The 18,666-nt window shown below is 47.7% G+C and overlaps 1 protein-coding gene across 24 annotated transcripts in view; it reads right to left on the bottom strand.

Moving 5' to 3' along the window:
• Nucleotides 1–745: 745 nt before the first annotated feature.
• The window catches only part of kirrel3l (kirre like nephrin family adhesion molecule 3, like), a 58,469-nt gene continuing 40,548 nt past the window's right edge, over nucleotides 746–18,666 (bottom strand). The window contains exons 2-15 of one of the 24 annotated variants that reach the window (XM_014201457.2): nucleotides 14,821–14,973; nucleotides 13,801–13,950; nucleotides 11,353–11,510; nucleotides 9,610–9,760; nucleotides 8,699–8,804; nucleotides 7,800–7,957; nucleotides 7,433–7,569; nucleotides 6,078–6,204; nucleotides 5,711–5,811; nucleotides 4,822–5,026; nucleotides 3,823–3,942; nucleotides 3,407–3,543; nucleotides 3,169–3,288; nucleotides 746–2,972 (exon numbers count right to left, since the gene is read on the bottom strand). In XM_014201457.2, coding sequence (XP_014056932.1) covers nucleotides 2,475–2,972; nucleotides 3,169–3,288; nucleotides 3,407–3,543; nucleotides 3,823–3,942; nucleotides 4,822–5,026; nucleotides 5,711–5,811; nucleotides 6,078–6,204; nucleotides 7,433–7,569; nucleotides 7,800–7,957; nucleotides 8,699–8,804; nucleotides 9,610–9,760; nucleotides 11,353–11,510; nucleotides 13,801–13,950; nucleotides 14,821–14,973 — 2,321 coding nt within the window. In that variant the 3' untranslated portion in view covers nucleotides 746–2,474. The remainder of the gene's footprint in view (nucleotides 2,973–3,168; nucleotides 3,289–3,406; nucleotides 3,544–3,822; nucleotides 3,943–4,821; nucleotides 5,027–5,710; nucleotides 5,812–6,077; nucleotides 6,205–7,432; nucleotides 7,570–7,799; nucleotides 7,958–8,698; nucleotides 8,805–9,609; nucleotides 9,761–11,352; nucleotides 11,511–13,800; nucleotides 13,951–14,820; nucleotides 14,974–18,666) is intronic. The other 23 variants (XM_014201467.2, XM_014201465.2, XM_014201472.2 and 20 more) reach the window with 23 other exon arrangements.

Raw genomic sequence — 18,666 nt, 5'->3', positions numbered from 1 at the left:
CAGATTCTTCATTGGTTTTCTTTCACTCTCTATTTTGGCTTGTATTTGTACATTTACTGTGACTTGAAAACCCAAAGATCTCCATTATGTTTGTAAATGATGAAGTGCTGAAGAGATTTTAATTGTTATAGGTTGAAGATATATAAAAATGAGGCATACAAAAAAATATAACATTTATGAATCCTACACAATAAACATACTTTACCTGAATCTTCTGCATGTCAATTACCTCCATTTTGTAATTGACCGATTTGTGTCTCTATAATAGGTATTGCATAGTAAGTATTATCTGAGTCTATTGTGGGGTCATGTCCCTTTACACAGCAGCCTGTAGTGAATGTGGAGCTCTCATAGCACTCGTCTCCTCCCTGCCGTGACTAGCATGTCTACCTGGAGACGAGATGTAACAAGAGACCGAGGTGACATGACAAGCTGATATTGTCACATTATACCTAGATTTGTCACAGCAATATCCTGTTACCAGGGGAGCTGGGTGTGTGGGTGTAGGGAGGTGGATACACAGACAGTGGGGGGATCTACAATCACATCTGTCTTCATTAAAAGCGACGCTCCACCACGGGAATAGGAGAATCAACATAGACAGCTCTTCTAATTTATGTATTCATCAACTTCGGTACATAAGCAGCTTTGTTTGTACCTGTTCTCCCATGACACACACACACACACACACACAGCATCTCCTCACCGTGCCAACGTACAGTACAGTACTCAAACCACGCTGGTCTTTATCTGAAATGGTTTTATTTAAATATAAATATGTGTACAAAGTTACAAGCAACAATAGCTCATTTTTAGCAAATAAAATCCTTAATACATAATTAAAAAACAAAATGAACCAAACCAACAAATGGCAATTAGTTGTGTTCCCAAAAAGCATAGTTCCTCTTTCTGCATTCAGTGATTGATGAACAACGGAACAGAAAGAGAAAAATTGTGGACCCAAATAAAATCAATCAAGATATAGATTTATGTGTATATATAATATAAAGATACTTTACAGTAAAGCAGCTTACAAGCTGTACATTAAGGCTTATATAAAAATAAAGACGAGCGATGATCTTTTTTGAAATCACTTGGTTCACTTAGAGACGTATGTTCTCCAATTGGGCCGACTGACCGGTAGCGCGGCTCTCGACACAAAATGGCAGTACAGGGTTCCAGTAGTGTCCAGAACCGGAATGCAACTGAGCCAGGTGCAGTAAGCAGTCTCTCAAACAAGCATAATGGACATGGAAAAGAAATGCTGAAGAGTTTCACTAGACACATCATCTGCATGCAACAGAGAAAGAATGGGGCTTCTTCACCCATTTGTACAGTTGATCTAGTCAGTATTTCAGGGTAGTACTGTGTTTTTGTAAACATATTGAAGCTACTTGATTGTGTCATGACTGGAGTGTGGATGGTGTCTGAAGAGGGACAGTTTCACAAGTAGAACCCATCTTAGCCTGTTCAAGTTGAGACTGCACCTTGAGATTATTCAAGTTCAAGATTGCCACCATTTTACAAACAACATTCTCTGATTGTTCTGGAAATAGTTTCCATTTTGCGATCTGGTAAACACAGAAGTAATACAGTACTCAGAGGAATTCATCTTTATCCCTAACTCTTTCAATACACTGCTATGTACTGTAGCTCACCATCTTTGGGTTTTTCCATTTCCTTTTCTTGTCCACCAGGGTAGAACGATAACACACAGGCTGTCTCTCTATTAGGCGAAGGTTAGGATACACATTCTCTCCATACCTCACTCTGCTTTCACTTCCCAATAACCCACACACAAGCCAAACGTATTGTTTTGCCGAACGGTTTATGGCTGCCATTGTGGAGCTCAGGCTTCTTTAAATGGATAGAGAGACACGAATGTGCTTAGAACTCCTTTCACATGCCGACAAACACCAAATGACCACAATGTGTTGACTTTTCTTTTTTTTTTTTAAACGAAGACATCTGTATTTTTTATTTTGTTCATAGTCTGTTATAAGTTCTATTTGTCTGAGCAGTCTGTTCTTTTTGAGAAATGTTAGCTATGCTCCAGAATCCAGTTAGTTTAGGCCACCCAAAGTCATGAGATGCTCCTGTCTGGTGATTTCCAGTTTGCCTTCCTCCCATCCCCTCACTGGTAAAACAAAACCAGTGCCAGGACAGAATAGCAGGCTCATCTCTGAAGTAGCAGACACTGTAGTAGATTATTTATTGATGGGGAATGTGAGTGGCACATCACAATCATTGACTCCATTGGGGCTCCATTGGGACCATTCAATCGCAGAATGACAACTGAATAACAAATAAGGAAGGCAATCCCTGTCACCTACATCTCCTTCCAAAACATGTCCAGAAGGACCAGCCATCCAGTCCTCTCTCCTCATGTTAGTCTGGCCACAACTCCTATAGAGATGACCAATGCTTCCCCTTTATATGGCCCTCCGCGCTCCACCCCCTGTTCCGCTGTCCAATCAGACGTGAGTCTGCATGCGTTGTGACGGCCGTCCATAGTCGGACTGCTGGGAGGAGACCTGCGATGATGCATATGAGAAACGGGAGGAACTAGACACCTTGCTGGCCTGGTCCGATTGATCGTAGGCATCCACCTTCTCGTAGGAGGCGGGCTTGACGTAGCTGGTGAAGGCTCGGCCGTACGTGGCGGCGGTGGGCAGGTAGGCAGAGCCGCTGTAGACGGGGTCGGTGGGGTAGATTGCTCCGGGCTGGGCTGCCGCTGCCTGCTGCTGCTCGTAGGTGGAGCGGGCCCCTGTGGTGGTGGCGTAGCGGTGGGAGAAGTCGTAGATGCGGGGCTGTGTGGCTGCCACAACTGTGTGCTGGCCGAAGAGCGGGCTGGGGGAGGGCAGCTGGGATGGCGTGTAGACAGGACGGGGGTTGGGCACGTAATCTGAGAAACCACTGCGGATAACCCGGTCCTCGTGAGCATGCACGTTGTAGTAACCGTTAGTGGGGTCCTGAGGGGAGAGGAAATAACAACAGGGTGTTAGGTTGTTCAACCGCTTTTAAAGATACAGTATGTATATAGAGATTTCAAAAATGTTCAAAACACCCAGCAAAACAGCACATGCAACCAATGCTCAACAAATGTTTGCAATTTTTCCCATGCATGTAAATTGTATAGACATTGTATAAGTGAGTGTTTCTCCTTACGGTTTTTACCTTGATGTCGGACCTCTCGTCCTCGTCCTCCTCCAGTAGGTCACTGTGTTCCGTCCGGGACGTCCCAGGAGACTCACTGCTGTTGGGGGCCTGTGGGGGAAACAACAGGCCCTACAATTACAAAGGTGGAACATCTTAGACTCCGACAAACATGAGCACGACAAAATGACTGTATTGTGTATCATCACATATCTGTTATATAAAGAAGAAAAGGTATTTGAAAACCTACTGAAAGTGATTGAACGGAGGCATTTACCATGGGCTCCTTGACATCCTCCTCATCATCGTTGCCACGGGTAGCGTTGTGGTCGCTGTGCACAATCTGAACTCTGATGTCACTCTTTGAGAGGCGTGTGCACTTTTTACCTGTAAGGATTCAAAAGAGACAGGTGATTTAGAAACGATTCTAAAACTGCTTTTCATGCCTGTTGCCTTTATAGAAATGGATTTGATTGTGCTCCTTTTATGAAGTTGAAACTAGCCATGCATTGCTAAGGGTTGGGGTCAGTTCTATTTCAATTCAGTCAGTTCACATTGATTGAAAAATATTGAGTGAATAGTCATTTACTGAATGTCAATTCATTTCCTTGAATAGGGTGAATTGACATGGAATATAGCCCAACCCCAGTATGGCCCATATCTGACCTTCGACCTCACCTTTCCCGGTGTGCCTGCAGCAGAGAGAGACCAGGGTGACGACACAGATGAGCAGGACACACCCTCCGCCCACCGCCGCCCCAATGATGATCATCATGGGCAGGGCCTCTTTGAGGAGAGAGAGAGAGAGCGAGAGAGAGGAAAAGAGAGAAGTGTCAGGATCTTGCTACTGATCAGAGACAGGCAGGACCAGATCCAGTCTCCTCTTCTAACGCCACTCTACTCATTCCCCCCCAACTAATCTCTGCCAACGCCTGCTCCTATATAAATTCATCTGCAGTAAGCCTCATGGTCCCTCAGAAACACACACGCACATGCACACACACACTTAGAGTCCCCTGCGTCCCCACAGCCTCGGCTATTGTGTCTAATCTCTCTGGAAGAAGGGTAACAAGGCCTGACATGCAATGAAGCAATAGACAGTAATCTAATTAGAGATTCCAGGAGAGAGATACGGCGCACCGCTCAACTCTCCCGAGACCCCGGCTGAGCTGCCTTGATGTAAATTGCTGGCGAGGACCTTATTTTTGGTGTCTACTGCAACAAAGGCCTTCCTTCCTTACCTCCGCCAACTCCAGTGTGCATAGTGTGTGTTTGTGTGTGCATATGTGTGTGTGTGAGTAAGTAATTTGTGGTTTAAGTAAATTTGAAGAGGGTGGCTCTCACACACTTAGAGAGAGAGAGAGGGAGCTTAGGGACCGCCGGCGGCTCGGCCCTGGGACACCTGTGGCCTGATCTAATTGACTTTAGTCCCCGATCGATATATGTTATGGGCCCAATGTATTCATTAAGGCCCACCATCTGCTGATTAAATTATATTGATTAAAATAGTATAATTAAGATAAGCACTCAATTGGAGTTCTACTTTGACCTCATCTAACCCCTCTCTCTTCCCAGCACCGTCTCTCCACAGTGCTCGTCTTAGTGAGACTGGTCATGCTGACTGTGTGAGATGATAGATAATAAGGACCCCTGTCCAGTTCCTACCCGTACCTTGCTCCTTGAGGGTGACCAGCGCGGTGCCTGTGCCGAAGCGGTTCCATGCGGTGCAGTTGTAGCGGAGCTGGAAGTCCTGGGCCAGGGTCTCAGACAGGACCAGGGAGGACAGGACCCCGTGGTCGCTGGTCACCGTCTGGACAGAGAAACGACCCGAGGAGCCCGAGGAGAGGGTCACGTCTCCAAATGTCCACACCTAGTGAGAAAGATGGGAGATGAACAACAGGTGAGTGGCTAGCAGCGCTGTCAGAGCTCAGATCAACCAGTACTTCCCATGATTAGATCAATCACAGGTACCCTCTAACCAACCACCCGCCCTCCCTCTCTCTTTCCCTCTCTCTGTTTTCCTCCCTCTCCATCCACCTGGCTGACATTGCTAAGGGCCGTAGGTATAAATTGCCTCCTACGTCTTTCCCTGGAGGTAAGCCCTGCCAGACCTGTGAGGCTGTGTAGGATACTCCTGTCGGTGCTGAAGCCTCTCTCCTGCTGCTAGGTAAGGTCTACGGGGTGCCTGCCTCTCACTCCCACTCAGACCCTAATTAGCCTCTGTCAGAGCTGCCCATGCACCCAGGGTCACAACGGGGTCAGCCCACCGAGGCCTGATGGATGCAGCGCTAATTGAGCCATGTGGTTTGGCTGCAGCCTGCAGAAGGCCCCCCCCCCCTGTCTAGTTACCTTTCTGTTCTCTCTCCCTCTCTCATCCCCATTGAGTGGTGAAGAGATGATGATGTGTGTGTGTGTGTGTGTGTGTAGGTGGGGGGATTCAGTGTGTATTAAATGTGCACACGCTTGTGTGCGTGAGCACATGCATGCACGCACACACACACACACACACAACATTGAAACAGGAAAGACAGGAAAAGACAAGAGGCTCACTTACAATCTTGTCAGGCGGGGGGCTGTTTCCCACCAGGCACTCTAGCTTGCCCTTGGAGTGCTTGACAGCGTGCTGTGTGGCGTCCGCTGTAATGATAGGTGGGCCTGGAGAGAGAGAGAGAGAGAGAGAGAAAGTGTTTTTGTGAGAGAGATGTGGGGGAGAGAAATAGAGGGAGATTTTGAGACATTGACATATTAAACACAGATGCATTGTCAGATGGGTGACACATTATGCTTGAGTAAACATTCTACATAGATAATACCAAATGTGCATCTTTAATATTCTACATCTAAAAGTCAACCAAAAACATGTTGAAAGTGCTATTGAATTAGCCCTATTTTCAGACTATTGAGACTCATATGAGACTTACCGTTGACAGTGAGCGTGACGTCCCTCTCAGCCACACCGATGCGGGGGACGATGGCCTTGCAGGTATACGTCCCAGCATCCTCCTGGGTGACAGCCTTCAGCTGCAGGGTGTTGCCATTACTGAGCACCTGCGGAGGGAGAGGAGGGGTAGGAGAGCGAGGAGGGGAGGGAGAGGGGAAAATAGAGAGAGAGGGGTGGACAGGAGGGATAAGAGGAGAGGGAGGGGAGAGAGTGAGTGTCTTTTTAGCAGCAGTTCATTGGGACCATTGTTGCAGCAGCACGGATGTGGCCCTACGTACAGTCTCTCCAGCTCCTACACTCTGTTTCAGTTTAATTTAATGGTGGTGACAACGCTGTGGCTTTAGTCACAGACATTAAGCACTCCAGCCACTGCTGCTCTGACTCCAGCTACAGCCAGGCTCCTCTGGAGTGACCATGCTGCTGTGGAGATTGTCCTAATTAAACGTTGCCAGCAGAGCATAACGTTATCATGGTGTGAGTGGGCCGTAGCCTTTAGAGGCTGCTACAGTTCGCTCTACACTTGCGCACTCGTTAGCTCATTGATCCCACCATTCCATCAAGCTGTGATTAATCAATTTACTCTCCCTCTACGCCCCTCCTCTCCCTCCCTCCGTCCTTTCACTCCCACTCTCCATTGTTTTATTCAACCACAATTATAGAGTAACCTAATGAATCCATTACTGGTAGCTGTGTGAGGCGTGGTGGCCGCGGTGTGTGTGGATAGAGAGCACTGCCTGTTTTTTTCTTCCGGAGAGAGTTGGTTCACTCTGGGAGATGGAGATGACAGCATGGCTTTTACAGCATCGCCTGCTGGCCTGCAGCTTTCTTCTCTTTAGCGGTGGCGTTTTTAGCAAAAGCTGCCTCTGAAATCCGATGAAACACCGGGAGAGAGGCTCCCTGGAGATAGCGCTGATAGTGTTGCCTGGGGTGGGGTGGGAGACCTTGAACCAGGATGACGCAAACTAAAGGTGGAACTGTGCTGTTTGTAAGCTACCTCACATAATCCTCCCTGGATGTTCTTTGTGTTGTGTCTTGGTCCGGGTTGAGGAGCGGTTTGAGAAGCTGTTCTCGGAGTGGGATGTGAAATGTGTCGGCTGGTTTTTAACTAGTGTGTCTCAACTGTGGATGTGATTGATTTAGTGGTCACATTGTTATGACAGAGTGTCACCTCCCCTGCTCTCAGCAGGGTGAGAACCTGACAATCATCACATACACTGCCTCTGAAGGTTTAGCTCTGATGTCTGAGGGCTTTCTCTCATTACACACACACACACACACACACACACACACACACACACAGACACGCACACACAGTATAAGTATTGATTGAGCTACTTGTCTTACTACGCTGGAGCCCTGTTTGGTCCAGGCCAGGGTGAGGGGAGGGTTGCCTGTCCAGGTGCAGGTGAAGGCAGCGTCCATCCCAATGTCCACGTTCATGGGCTTGGGTTCCGACAGCAGCCTGGGACCAACTGTAGAGAAGCCCAGGACACCATCAGAACTAATACAGCCCCTATTCACCATTCATTATGACTTTAGCATATCCCCTAAGGCATTTTCAAAGCAAAAAGCACATTACACAGTATCCTCCAAAGACACGATAACTCCTGCGACGAGGGTGAACGTGTTCACAGACACACTACTTGGATTACACTATAGGCTACTAGTACAGTACTATGATACACTGATGTGCTCCACTCACATTGTACATCCACCAGGGTGCTGACGTTGGTGCTGCCTACTGAGTTGGACACCTCACAGGAGACAGGGTCTGTGAAGTACGAGTGGTCTACCGTCACCTCCAGGCTGTCCCCGTTCGCCTCCGAGATGGGGACTCCTCCCTTGGACCACCTGGACCACCAGATCACCACATCACATAGGGTTAGAATGTCAATTTACCACATCACATAGGGTTAGAATGTCAATTTACCACATCACATAGGGTTAGAATGTCAATTTACCACATCACATAGGGTTAGAATGTCAATTTACCACATCACATAGGGTTAGAATGTCAATTTACCACATCACATAGGGTTAGAAGGTCAATTTACCACATCACATAGGGTTAGAAGGTCAATTTACCACATCATATATGGTTAGAAGGTCAATTTACCACATCACATAGGGTTAGAATGTCAATTTACCACATCACATAGGGTTAGAATGTCAATTTACCACATCACATAGGGTTAGAATGTCAATTTACCACATCACATAGGGTTAGAAGGTCAATTTACCACATCATATATGGTTAGAAGGTCAATTTACCACATCACATAGGGTTAGAAGGTCAATTTACCACATCATATAGGGTTAGAATGTCAATTTACCACATCACATAGGGTTAGAAGGTCAATTTACCAGCTCACATAAAGTTGGAAGGTCAATTTACCACATCATTGGGTTACAAGATCACTTTGGTTTACCAGAAGATATTGGGTTACCATGTCACTTTGGATCACTAGATAATTTTGAGTTGTGCCATAATGATAAAGTCCAAACTGGACCAACTAAAAGGATAATAGTTCCATAATAGTGCAGTACACACAATGAAAGAAATGAACCCAACAAAGTGAAGATTGAGGTGCTGTTTTTTACCTGTATCCTGTGATCTCAGGGTTGGCAGAGGCAGAGCAGATGAACAGAACCTTGGCTCCCTCCATGACAGTCTGGGGCTGGACGGACAGGGTCACTGATGGGGGGTCTGCAGGATGGAGGGGAGCACACAACATTACTGAGAGGTGAACATAGTATGTGTCGTATCTATCACTATGGAGGATTCTACAGTATATGAAGGCTGAATATGTGTCAGTCAAGGGAGAAGGAACAGGACAACAGTACTAAAGGAAGCTCTGGGAACACTGGAGGTATGTGTCACTGAGCTAGGACCTATATGAAGGGGGGTGTGTTTGTCACAGAGAGGTTAGTGTATGAATCATTGAAGGGTGAGCGAGTGCATGTGCAGGCAGGCAGAACTAACCACTCTTCCATTAACTCTAAAGTGGTGCTGGGTGAAATGTATTTATTCAACCAAAGCCCTCAACTAATGCCTAAAGTATATAAATAAATATATTATAGATGATATATGTGTATAGGCTACTACCTAGTCGTTATTGGCAGTATATTTGTCACTATAAACTTTACCTATAGGACTATGTCCCAATATCCACACTAGTATCCACAATAGCATACTAGTGTCCATGGACAATACATCAGTACATATTAAGTAGTATGCAAGTGTGATAGTTGGTAGTTGAATGTATTTGACTGAGTTCTCCATCCTCTGAGTGTTGTACCTGAGGTGTGTCCCCATCACTAGGACTAGGGCACTACAGAGTGTTGTACCCGAGGTGTGTCCCAATCACTGGGACTAGGGCACTACAGAGTGTTGTACCCGAGGTGTGTCCCCATCACTAGGACGAGGGCACTACAGAGTGTTGTACCCGAGGTGTGTCCCCCATCACGCTGGATGACTGTAGGGGACACTAAGCGTCACTGAGGACACTCACGCTGGACGTTGATGGTGACCGAGGTCTGGAGTCCAGCGGGGGCGGCAGGGTTGAGGACGCGGCAGGTGTAGGTACGGCCAGAGTCCTTGTCCTCCGGCACCACAGGAAGCATACTGACAGCCAGTTCCCTCTTCCCATCCGCCATCCGCGTCTAGGAGAGACAGACCAGAGACATGGAGATAAGACATCTACGATGTTTACTGTACATCTCAATGGTCAAGACAGACAAGAGACAGCTGTTAAACATGCAGAGGGAGTTATGAGTCCTTATTTCACCTCTTGGGTTAGATCCATGAATTAATATATTTTGGTGGTTTAAGTAGGGAAGTAAGGTATAGAATAGGTGTAGCCTCATGTAAGGCCCTGCTGAGTCTTCCCCCTCTAGGTGTCTGTGTGACACTGCGGGACCTAACTTTCTGACGTGTGAGGCATTCAAATTGCCATCCAGTCCATTGGCATGGCAGTTAAATCATATATTTTATGATGCGCCTGGGGATATGTGCTGTTCCCACATTTCTGAGAGTGCTCCCAGTCAGCGCTCCTTGTTTGTCATCATCTTTGAGATCTATTTATTGCTCACAGGAATCAATACTCCTAAGTGAGGAAAGGGGTAGATTCTGGAGATATCACCCATCGCATTCGAAGGACACACAAAAAAACGCACACGCACACACACACACACACACACGCACACACACAGGGCTGTCAGACAGTGTGCAGTAATGGCAGAGGTGTCTGTGTCTGTATTTCTGGGCTTAGCCGTGAGGAGGGGGGACCGGGGGAGGGTTGTCTCACAGGCAGCTCTGGAAAAGGGCAAGGGCAGAGCAGAGCCCATTCCCTGGATGGACGGACAAACAGACAGCTGAATCAATGAATCACTTCCTCAGCCAGACACAAAAAGCATTTTTACGCTAGATCGAGTCGCATCACTCCCTGTCACCACCCCTCACTCTGCCCCAAGCCACCTCTCCCCCTCTCTACCTCCCACTCACCTCCTCTAGCCTTCCTCCTCTCTAAAAGCACCCGTTTTCTTTCTTTCAGTGAACTGTATCTCAGTATCTCCCACCCTTCTTTATTTTACTCCCACTTTCTCTCTCCCTATCTCTTTCTCTCCCTTCCTGTGCCCCTCCTTTTCTCCACTGTGGGCTCTAGTCTCCTTAAATGTGTCGTTTAGCATAGTTTAGCGTGGTCAGAGAGCATGACAAATGTGACTCTTTCCCTGCTGCGGCTGGTTCACGCTCTGGCGCATCCCCCCATTGTGTTTTGGCATTGTTGTGGGTGATTTCTCCTTGGCAGAAATTCTACTGTATCAAACGCTCATGCCTGTCTGAGCTTTGGCATGCTCCAGTTATACTGTAGTGTCGGTGCATTAGAGTGCGAGGGGAGGGGGAGTAGGGGAGAGAGGAGGGGGTTCAGGTATGAGTGAAAAAGGGGAGGGGGACTGCAGAGAGGGAGGTAGGGAGAGAAAGAACAAGTCCTGAGAGAGAAAGAGAGAGAAATAGAAAACAGAGAAACGGAAAAGGAAGTGTTGGCTTCTGTATTCTGCCCTGAGAGAAAGTTGCTGCATTTTGAGTAGCTGATGTACCTTGCCTTACCTGCTGAGATGGGCTCTGCTGTACTCTGCTGTGCTGTGTTGGTGTTGTGTGGGTGTTAGTGGATCCTGATGAGGTTGGGCATGGCCCTGCTCTCTCTAACCTGCCCTGGCCCAACCTGTTATCTGATTGTGCTGTAGTCTTTCTGTACCTTGGAGTATATGGCCGTGTCCATGACCTCTCCGTCTCTGTACCAGGTGATCTCGGCGGCAGGCTTGGCCCCCGAGGCGCGGCAGGTGAGGTTGTAGGGTGTGTGGGCCTTCACACGTATGATAGGACCCCCCTCCACCACCGGGTCTGTGGGGGGAACTACAGGGAGAGAAGGAGGAAACACAACGCATTCATGTTAGAGAGAAACAACCCACCAAACTGAAAGCTCCTTTTACAGTACAGAGCTTCTGAATGAGAGGAACATCTAGTGAGATTAATGTGATGTGTTAACGCTGCATCAATTCATCCACTGCACACAGAGAAAACAATATTCTTTCATCATCGTGTTGGTTCGCGAGGTGTGTTTCTACTTTGTAGACTGGAATGGAAACTGACAACATTTGGCTTTGAGAAGAAAAAAACAGAAGAGCTATTTCATTTTCCTTCTTAACATTGAGACTGGCATTAGTACTCTCTTTTACTCCCACTGTTGCCCAGTGATGTTTCATCTGAATTGCTTATTTGTTCATTTATTTGCATGGTTTCGCACACGCTGCTGGCAAGCAGAGCGTGCCACCCCTGATGAAGGCGTCTATCTCCCCAGCCAATAACGGCAGACGTAAACAGCAGCGGGCCTGCGCCCCGGTCTATCTATCTCTCTCTCTCTTGCTCCCTCCGCTGAACCAATTTCTGTGTGTGTGTGTGTATCTGAATTGTCAGAGGTCTTTCCGCCACCGCGGCCCGGACACTAATGGAATCCGAGTGCTAGGTGATTTTAATTTCCATGCCGACTCCCTTGGCTGCTCTCCCGCCGTTGACTCCTTTGAATGCGCCGGATTGCTTTGGTCTCATCTGGCTGCATTGATTTCCACGCACACACACACACACACACACACACACACACACACACACACACACACACACACACACACACACACACACACACACACACACACACACACACACACACACACACACACACACACACACACACACACACACACACACACACACACACACACACACACACACACACACACACACACACACACACACACACACTTCAAGACTCTAGCCTCTGTGCATCTGTGTTCTCGAAACAGGCCTACACACACACACCCCGGTCCCTGCTTGATTTGTTCCTCTCTTAATGCGGACGTTCTACAAGGCGTGAGGAAACAACATCTACCGCCTTTTCTGTCCACAAAGGCTAAGGTCAGTGTGACTGCGGAGGTGGCTCACGCTAACCAATCAAACAGTCCATCCTCGCCCACCTCCACTCTGTGCTGTGCGGTGCGGGCATTGTGAAGCAGGGTTTGTGTGGGTGTATGTGGGTGTGTGTATGTGGGTGTGATCTCCATTGACTGTGCTGCACTGTGCTCTCTTGAGAGGCGCGTGGTCGTTGAAGTGTTCCTCATCATGGGTCGTCAGAATTCACATGATCAGCATTTCATTTGCTGCCTTTTCTTCTCGCCCTCGTCTCGCTGCTTAAACGAGCTCATAAAATGACCGAAACAAGCAGGGCAGTGGGGAGACAGTACAGTAGCCTAGCCAAGTTGTTGGTGTATAGAGCTGGGGCTCCAGTGTCTTCTGTAACTGTCTCTCTGCTTTGTTGGGTGTATTTGCTAGATCATCAGAGAGACGTTCAGTAAAGACTAATGAATGTGCTGCAACCTGTTCCCCCATCGGCCACCAGGTGCCAGCAGTGTTTCACTGTCTGGGAGTCCCACGAGGGGCCGCTCTCTCTCCTCTCACCCTCCCCTCCGCCATCCCTCTCTCCACCACCACCCTCCTCTCCCCACCTCTGGATGCCTGGTGAATATGTAGATCACTCACATTGCGTCAATGTAAAAGCTGCCCCACGGTTGACAAATATTGTGACTCACTGTAAAATGTGCTAACTGTGCAGAACTTGACTTTTAAGTGTCCATGCAAGTCATTTGTGACTGCAGCAATCACATTATCCTAGACTTCCACAGTCTTGATTATCGATACTGAAGGGAAATTATTTATTTTGCTGGCTCTGCTGGGTTTGAAAAATATTTACAGGGCTGATATACGGCAGTAAGTACATTTTCCAGGTGTTATTTGTGAAAGCTGATAACAGCAGGTGATGTCATAAACAGTCTCAAGACATAGAAACCGTGAGCATTTTGTGTGTGTGTGTGTGTGTGTGTGTGTGTGTGTGTGTGTGTGTGTGTGTGTGTGTGTGTGTGTGTGTGTGTGTGTGTGTGTGTGTGTGTGTGTGTGTGTGTGTGTGTGTGTGTGTGTGTGTGTGTGTGTGTGTGTGTGTGTGACTGTCAGAACCATAATGAAGATGGGTGCCTGACAATCTCCCTCTGTAGAGCCAACCTGCAGGTTTTGGCTGGAGGGCTGCTGTGCAGATCAGGGTGTGTGTTCCCCTGTGTGTGCCCGTTTGTGGTGTGTGTGCAGCAGCTGTGTATCTTACCTAGAACAGTGAGCTTGGCTCGGTGGGAGCGCAGCCCGGCCTGCGTAGCCTGACACTCGTACACGGCGTCATCCGCCAGCTCTGCCGAGTCGATCATCAAGCTGTGCTCGCCTGATAGCGGGTCGCCCATTAAGGAGTAGCGTGTCCACCCTGCATTAAGCCAACACAAGGAATACAGTGAGTCAGAGAATGAGAAAGAAAACACGAAAACAAACCCAACAACCAACAGCAGAACAACAAACCCAAACCGGAATGAAAAGACTGCAAAATGAACAGACTCACGCCACAAACAAACGCCAGAGGCCTTCAAGACATAAATGGAAATGGTGCTGCACCACCCCTGGTTAAACACTGAGCTGTTCAGTTGGCTGAGCAGCGTGAGACTGGCCAGGGGAAGGCAGCAGCTACATGTGAGACTGGGGCGTGAGGCGACTGACTGTCCTTTAAAGCACAGACAAAATCAAGATCTAGTGTCTAAGGTCAGCACCAAGCCTCTCCACCTTCCCACTAGTCCAGAACACAGCTAAATGTCAGCGCGTGACACCAGCCAATTGATTATTCACCTTGGTACAAAAGCCTCAAAATGCTAAACAACAAATTAAACACTCTTTGTCTGTTTGCGGTAGAGAGGCTGTCTGCAGTATATTTGTTTCTCTCCACCTCCATTAATTTGAGTAGACAGACAGACAGAGAGCCAAGGCTTCCTAATGAGACCATGAATTGATCAGGGGAGAGAGAGAGAGAGAGAAGTAGGGGAGCGAGAGTGTGAGAGAGAAAGACAAACAGAAAGAGGGAGATGGGGAGACAGAGAGAGAGAGGGGGGGGGCAGAGAGAGAAAGACAAAGAGAGAGATGGGGTGACAGAGAGAGAAATGGAGAGAGAGAGAGAGAGAGAGGGTGAGAGAGAGAGAGGGCGAGACAGAGAGAGGGTGGGAGACAGAGAGATAGAGGGGGAGACAGAGCTAGTGAGGGGGGAGACAGAGAGAGAGACACACAGAAACATGTTGGTCAGATCAGATACCTGGCAGATCTCTCTCTCCACCCAGCGCCAGGCCGTCTTTGGTCCACTGCACCATTCCTCGGTACCCCACGATGACACAGGGCAGAGTCACCGATTGGCCAGACACCACTACCTGGTCTTGGGGCTGCTGGGAAAAGTAGGCTGCTTGGGTAGCTGTTGGAAGAACGGGGGTTTGATGAGTAACATGTAATGATATAGTCTAATAGCGTTACTTATTTAGCCTGGCCCCATAATGGACTGGCCTGTTCATTCTGTTGTTTACGTGTTGCCATGTTGTTACATGGGGTGGATGGAGGAGGCTGAGAAGATGTATTTTCCCTTTAACATGGTGTCTGAGATGAGCAGGAAGAGTCAGCTGCCTCATGACTTATTTAACTCTTTCCCCAGACCATATGGCAGCCACCGCGCGGTGACACGAAACAAGCACACTGCGGAGGAGAGAAATCTGCCACTCTTTGGGGGAGCTTTTTGTTAAAATGGATGTTAAACAATCAAAACTTCATTAAGTGTCCCAGGGGAAGCATCCGTCTGAGCCTGCTGAACATCAACCAAGACACCTGCCTCTGTCTGTTCCATTGCTGTGTTTAAGGATGGGACACACACACACCGAACACACACACGATGCTGGAGATTGAGTATTACAAACCCAACTGGCAGGGGAAGTAGATGGCTCCCCTCCAGAGGTAGAGCTAAACCATTGGGGGAGATATGAAGAGAGGAGAGGGCTGAGAGAGAACAGAGTTGGTTGGCTAAGTAGAGAAGAGAAAGAGCGGGCTGGCTTTATCTTTCCCTTTCCCTTAAAAGAAAGAACCTTACTTCCTTTTTTTATTTTCTCTCTCTCTCTATTTCTTTCTCTCTCTCTCTCTTTCAATAGGAGAATGGGGGGGCCAGGGGGAAGATAAAGAGGGGTCTATTCACTCAGTGCTAAGCCCCTCTCCAATGGTTCTCTGGGTGGGAGTGCTTAAACAGACAGGCTGGGGGCTCTCCAGGGGAAAGAAAAGCTGGTGAAAGGAGGGCAACATACGGCGGCCAGAGACGCGCTATTGTCCTCTTGTCCCTCTCTTTTAATAGGCCTCTTCATTTCCAATCAATCCTGCTAAATGCAAGTTTAATAGCTTTTCAATAGCAGATTTTTCCCCCCGAGGGAAGCTAGGATTTTCTCTCTCCTTCTCAACCCGCTCACCCCTCTCCTCTCTCTCCCTCTCCCCTCTCTCTCACTCCATCATTCTCTCTAGCTTTTCTTTCTTTTCAAAAGGGGGCTTCCGAGGTTGGTTGGCGGTGTTTGTTCCCTACTCAATTATCCACTTCATCTAGGGCTGGACCAGGACCACTGACTGAACCCTGTTCTTCCCTCCCTCCCTCCCTCCCTCCCTCCCTCCCTCCCTCCCTCCCTCCCTCCCTCCCTCCCTCCCTCCCTCCCTCCCTCCCTCCCTCCCTCCCTCCCTCCCTCCCTCCCTCCCTCCCTCCCTCCAGTATAATCAGACCTGCCAAACAGTTAGCCCATCAGAAACGTGAGTTCTCCATGGCTCAAGCCTTGCAGCTTGCAGCTCTCCTAACATCTACTGCTTTCCCACGTCTGCCCAAGCACTCTCCTCCTTTCTTCTCCTTTTAGGATGAGAAAGATGGAGAAATGGAAAGAAAAATGGAGAGAAATGGAGAGAATCATGTATAATAGCAGTGAATATCACCAGGAAAGTCCACTAACCCCAATTCCCTTTATATTGCTAATGTCTTTAAATAAGCAAATCAATCTGTATGTATATGTGTCTGTGTCATAGACAGCAGATCAAAAGAGTCCAATTTGAGTGTCAATGAGCAGTGGAATGTTTTCATGCTCAGGCTATTAAGCATTTGGTAAAGGCTGGCATTTTCTAGTCACGCCTTCAAAACTGCTGCTTTTATAGGCTGTCTGTCCCTAATGTTCTTTTTTTTTTTGCTATATCGAGCATTTTCATAGGCCGCTCCGCTGGATGGCGCGTTGGGGAGTTTCCTCTTTATGCTTGCTGCAGAATAAACATTGATTGCAATTAAGTATCTTGCCCACAGTACCTAAATGTTTACAATGGGCCATCCTTTATCACACTGGCAGGTTGTTTGAAATGGATTACATCTGTTACATCTGTTACTCTCTCTCTGTCTCTCTCTCTGTTCCTCTCTCTGTCTCTCTCTTTCTCTCTCTTGTTTTCTCTCTCTCTCTGTCTCTCTCTCTGTCTCTCTCTCTGTCTCTCTCTCTCTCTCTCTCTTTCTCTCTTGTTTTCTCTCTCTTTCTGTCTCTCTCTCTTGTTTTCTCTCTCTCACATTCTCTCACTCTCTCTCTGACTCTCTGTCTCTCTCTCTCTTCTCTCACACACACGTATGAGTACATTTTTATATATAGCCTGTGTGATATAGACTGACAAATTGCTTCACACCATGGAGTGATTCATTGCATTCCAAATTCCTTATTGAGAATGCTCAACAAAACATCTCCGCTGGCTAATGAGTCATTGCGTATTCCTTTAATTCCTCCTTGCTGAATTAGCCAGTTCCTTGACGGTGTATTAGCAGCTTAATTACATGAATACATTTCTGACAGGGGAGAGAGGGAGGAAAGGAGAGGAGAGGACAGGAGGGGAGAGGAGCCATGGGTGTGAAGTGGTCCTCATGTGTTGCTGTCTACCGTCTCACACACACACACACACACACACACACACACACACACACACACACACACACACACACACACACACACACACACATTCAGTCTACATACAGGGGGACCCTTGTCAATTGGCTGCCATTGAAACTACACTGAAAAGGAAGGTGGATGACCTGTGGGTTTATTTGTTTTAAACACCTTATTGAGGAGGTGTGTTTGTGTGTGTATGGTACAAGTTATGCCTGTGAAAGATAATGATGGGCTGGTACTTTTCAAAAACAGGTAAGACCTCTGGTGTGTGTGTGTGTGTGTGTGTGTGTGTGTGTGTGTGTGTGTGTGTGTGTGTGTGTGTGTGTGTGTGTGTGTGTGTGTGTGTGTGTGTGTGTGTGTGTGTGTGTGTGTGTGTGTGTGTGTGTGTGTGTGTGTGTGTGTGTGTGTGTGTGTGTGTGTGTGCATCCCTCCAGTAACAAGGTCAAAACACATTTTAATCCCAATTTTTCTAAACGGAATATCATTTCACGGCAGTGGCTGCACAGAGGAGGTTAGTGTGTCTGTGCCTGTGTGTGTTTGTTGTAGCATAAATAGGGCAAGCAAATTGTAAGGGATTGGAGGGCACATTTAGCAGTTACTTTGACATAGTGACTTTGCTTTCTCCGTCACACGGTCAGAGTTAAGTCCAGAACAGCAGGGCTCACATGGAGCATAACATATTAAAGAGCTTTGCAGTCCCCTGGCACCAGTCTTCCTCTCTCTCTGTGCCATCTGAACGGATAGGGAGGGAGGGAGGGAGGCACATGGCTGCTGATGGGGACAGGATGGACAGATGTCTCCAATGATCCACTACTGGGCATCTGCACTGGGGACTAACATGGCCTTGATGGAATTATGGGGAAGTGTGTCTGTGTGGCAATTTGTATCTGTGTGTCCTGTTCTATTCTCATGTAGTCCAATTAAGTAGTGGATGTGACCTTTGGGTGCACTGGGGCTAACTACTGAAAGCAGCAAATCTCTATAATCATAATCTTTCATGCCAACATAGCGGCCTGGCTAAAACAGGCTTGAAAGCCCTAAACCCCAAAAAAGGGATCTCGCAACACACGCACGCACGCACACACACAAACACACACAGACACTTTATGTATATTTATCACTTAAGTGTCCTCGTCATGCTAGTGTAGTTTCCATGGACAAGCAGGGAGACTCAACAG

The sequence above is a fragment of the Salmo salar genome, chromosome ssa05 (assembly GCF_905237065.1).
Source record: "Salmo salar chromosome ssa05, Ssal_v3.1, whole genome shotgun sequence".
Lineage (NCBI taxonomy): Eukaryota > Metazoa > Chordata > Actinopteri > Salmoniformes > Salmonidae > Salmo > Salmo salar.
This window is presented reverse-complemented; position numbering and strand designations above follow the sequence as displayed.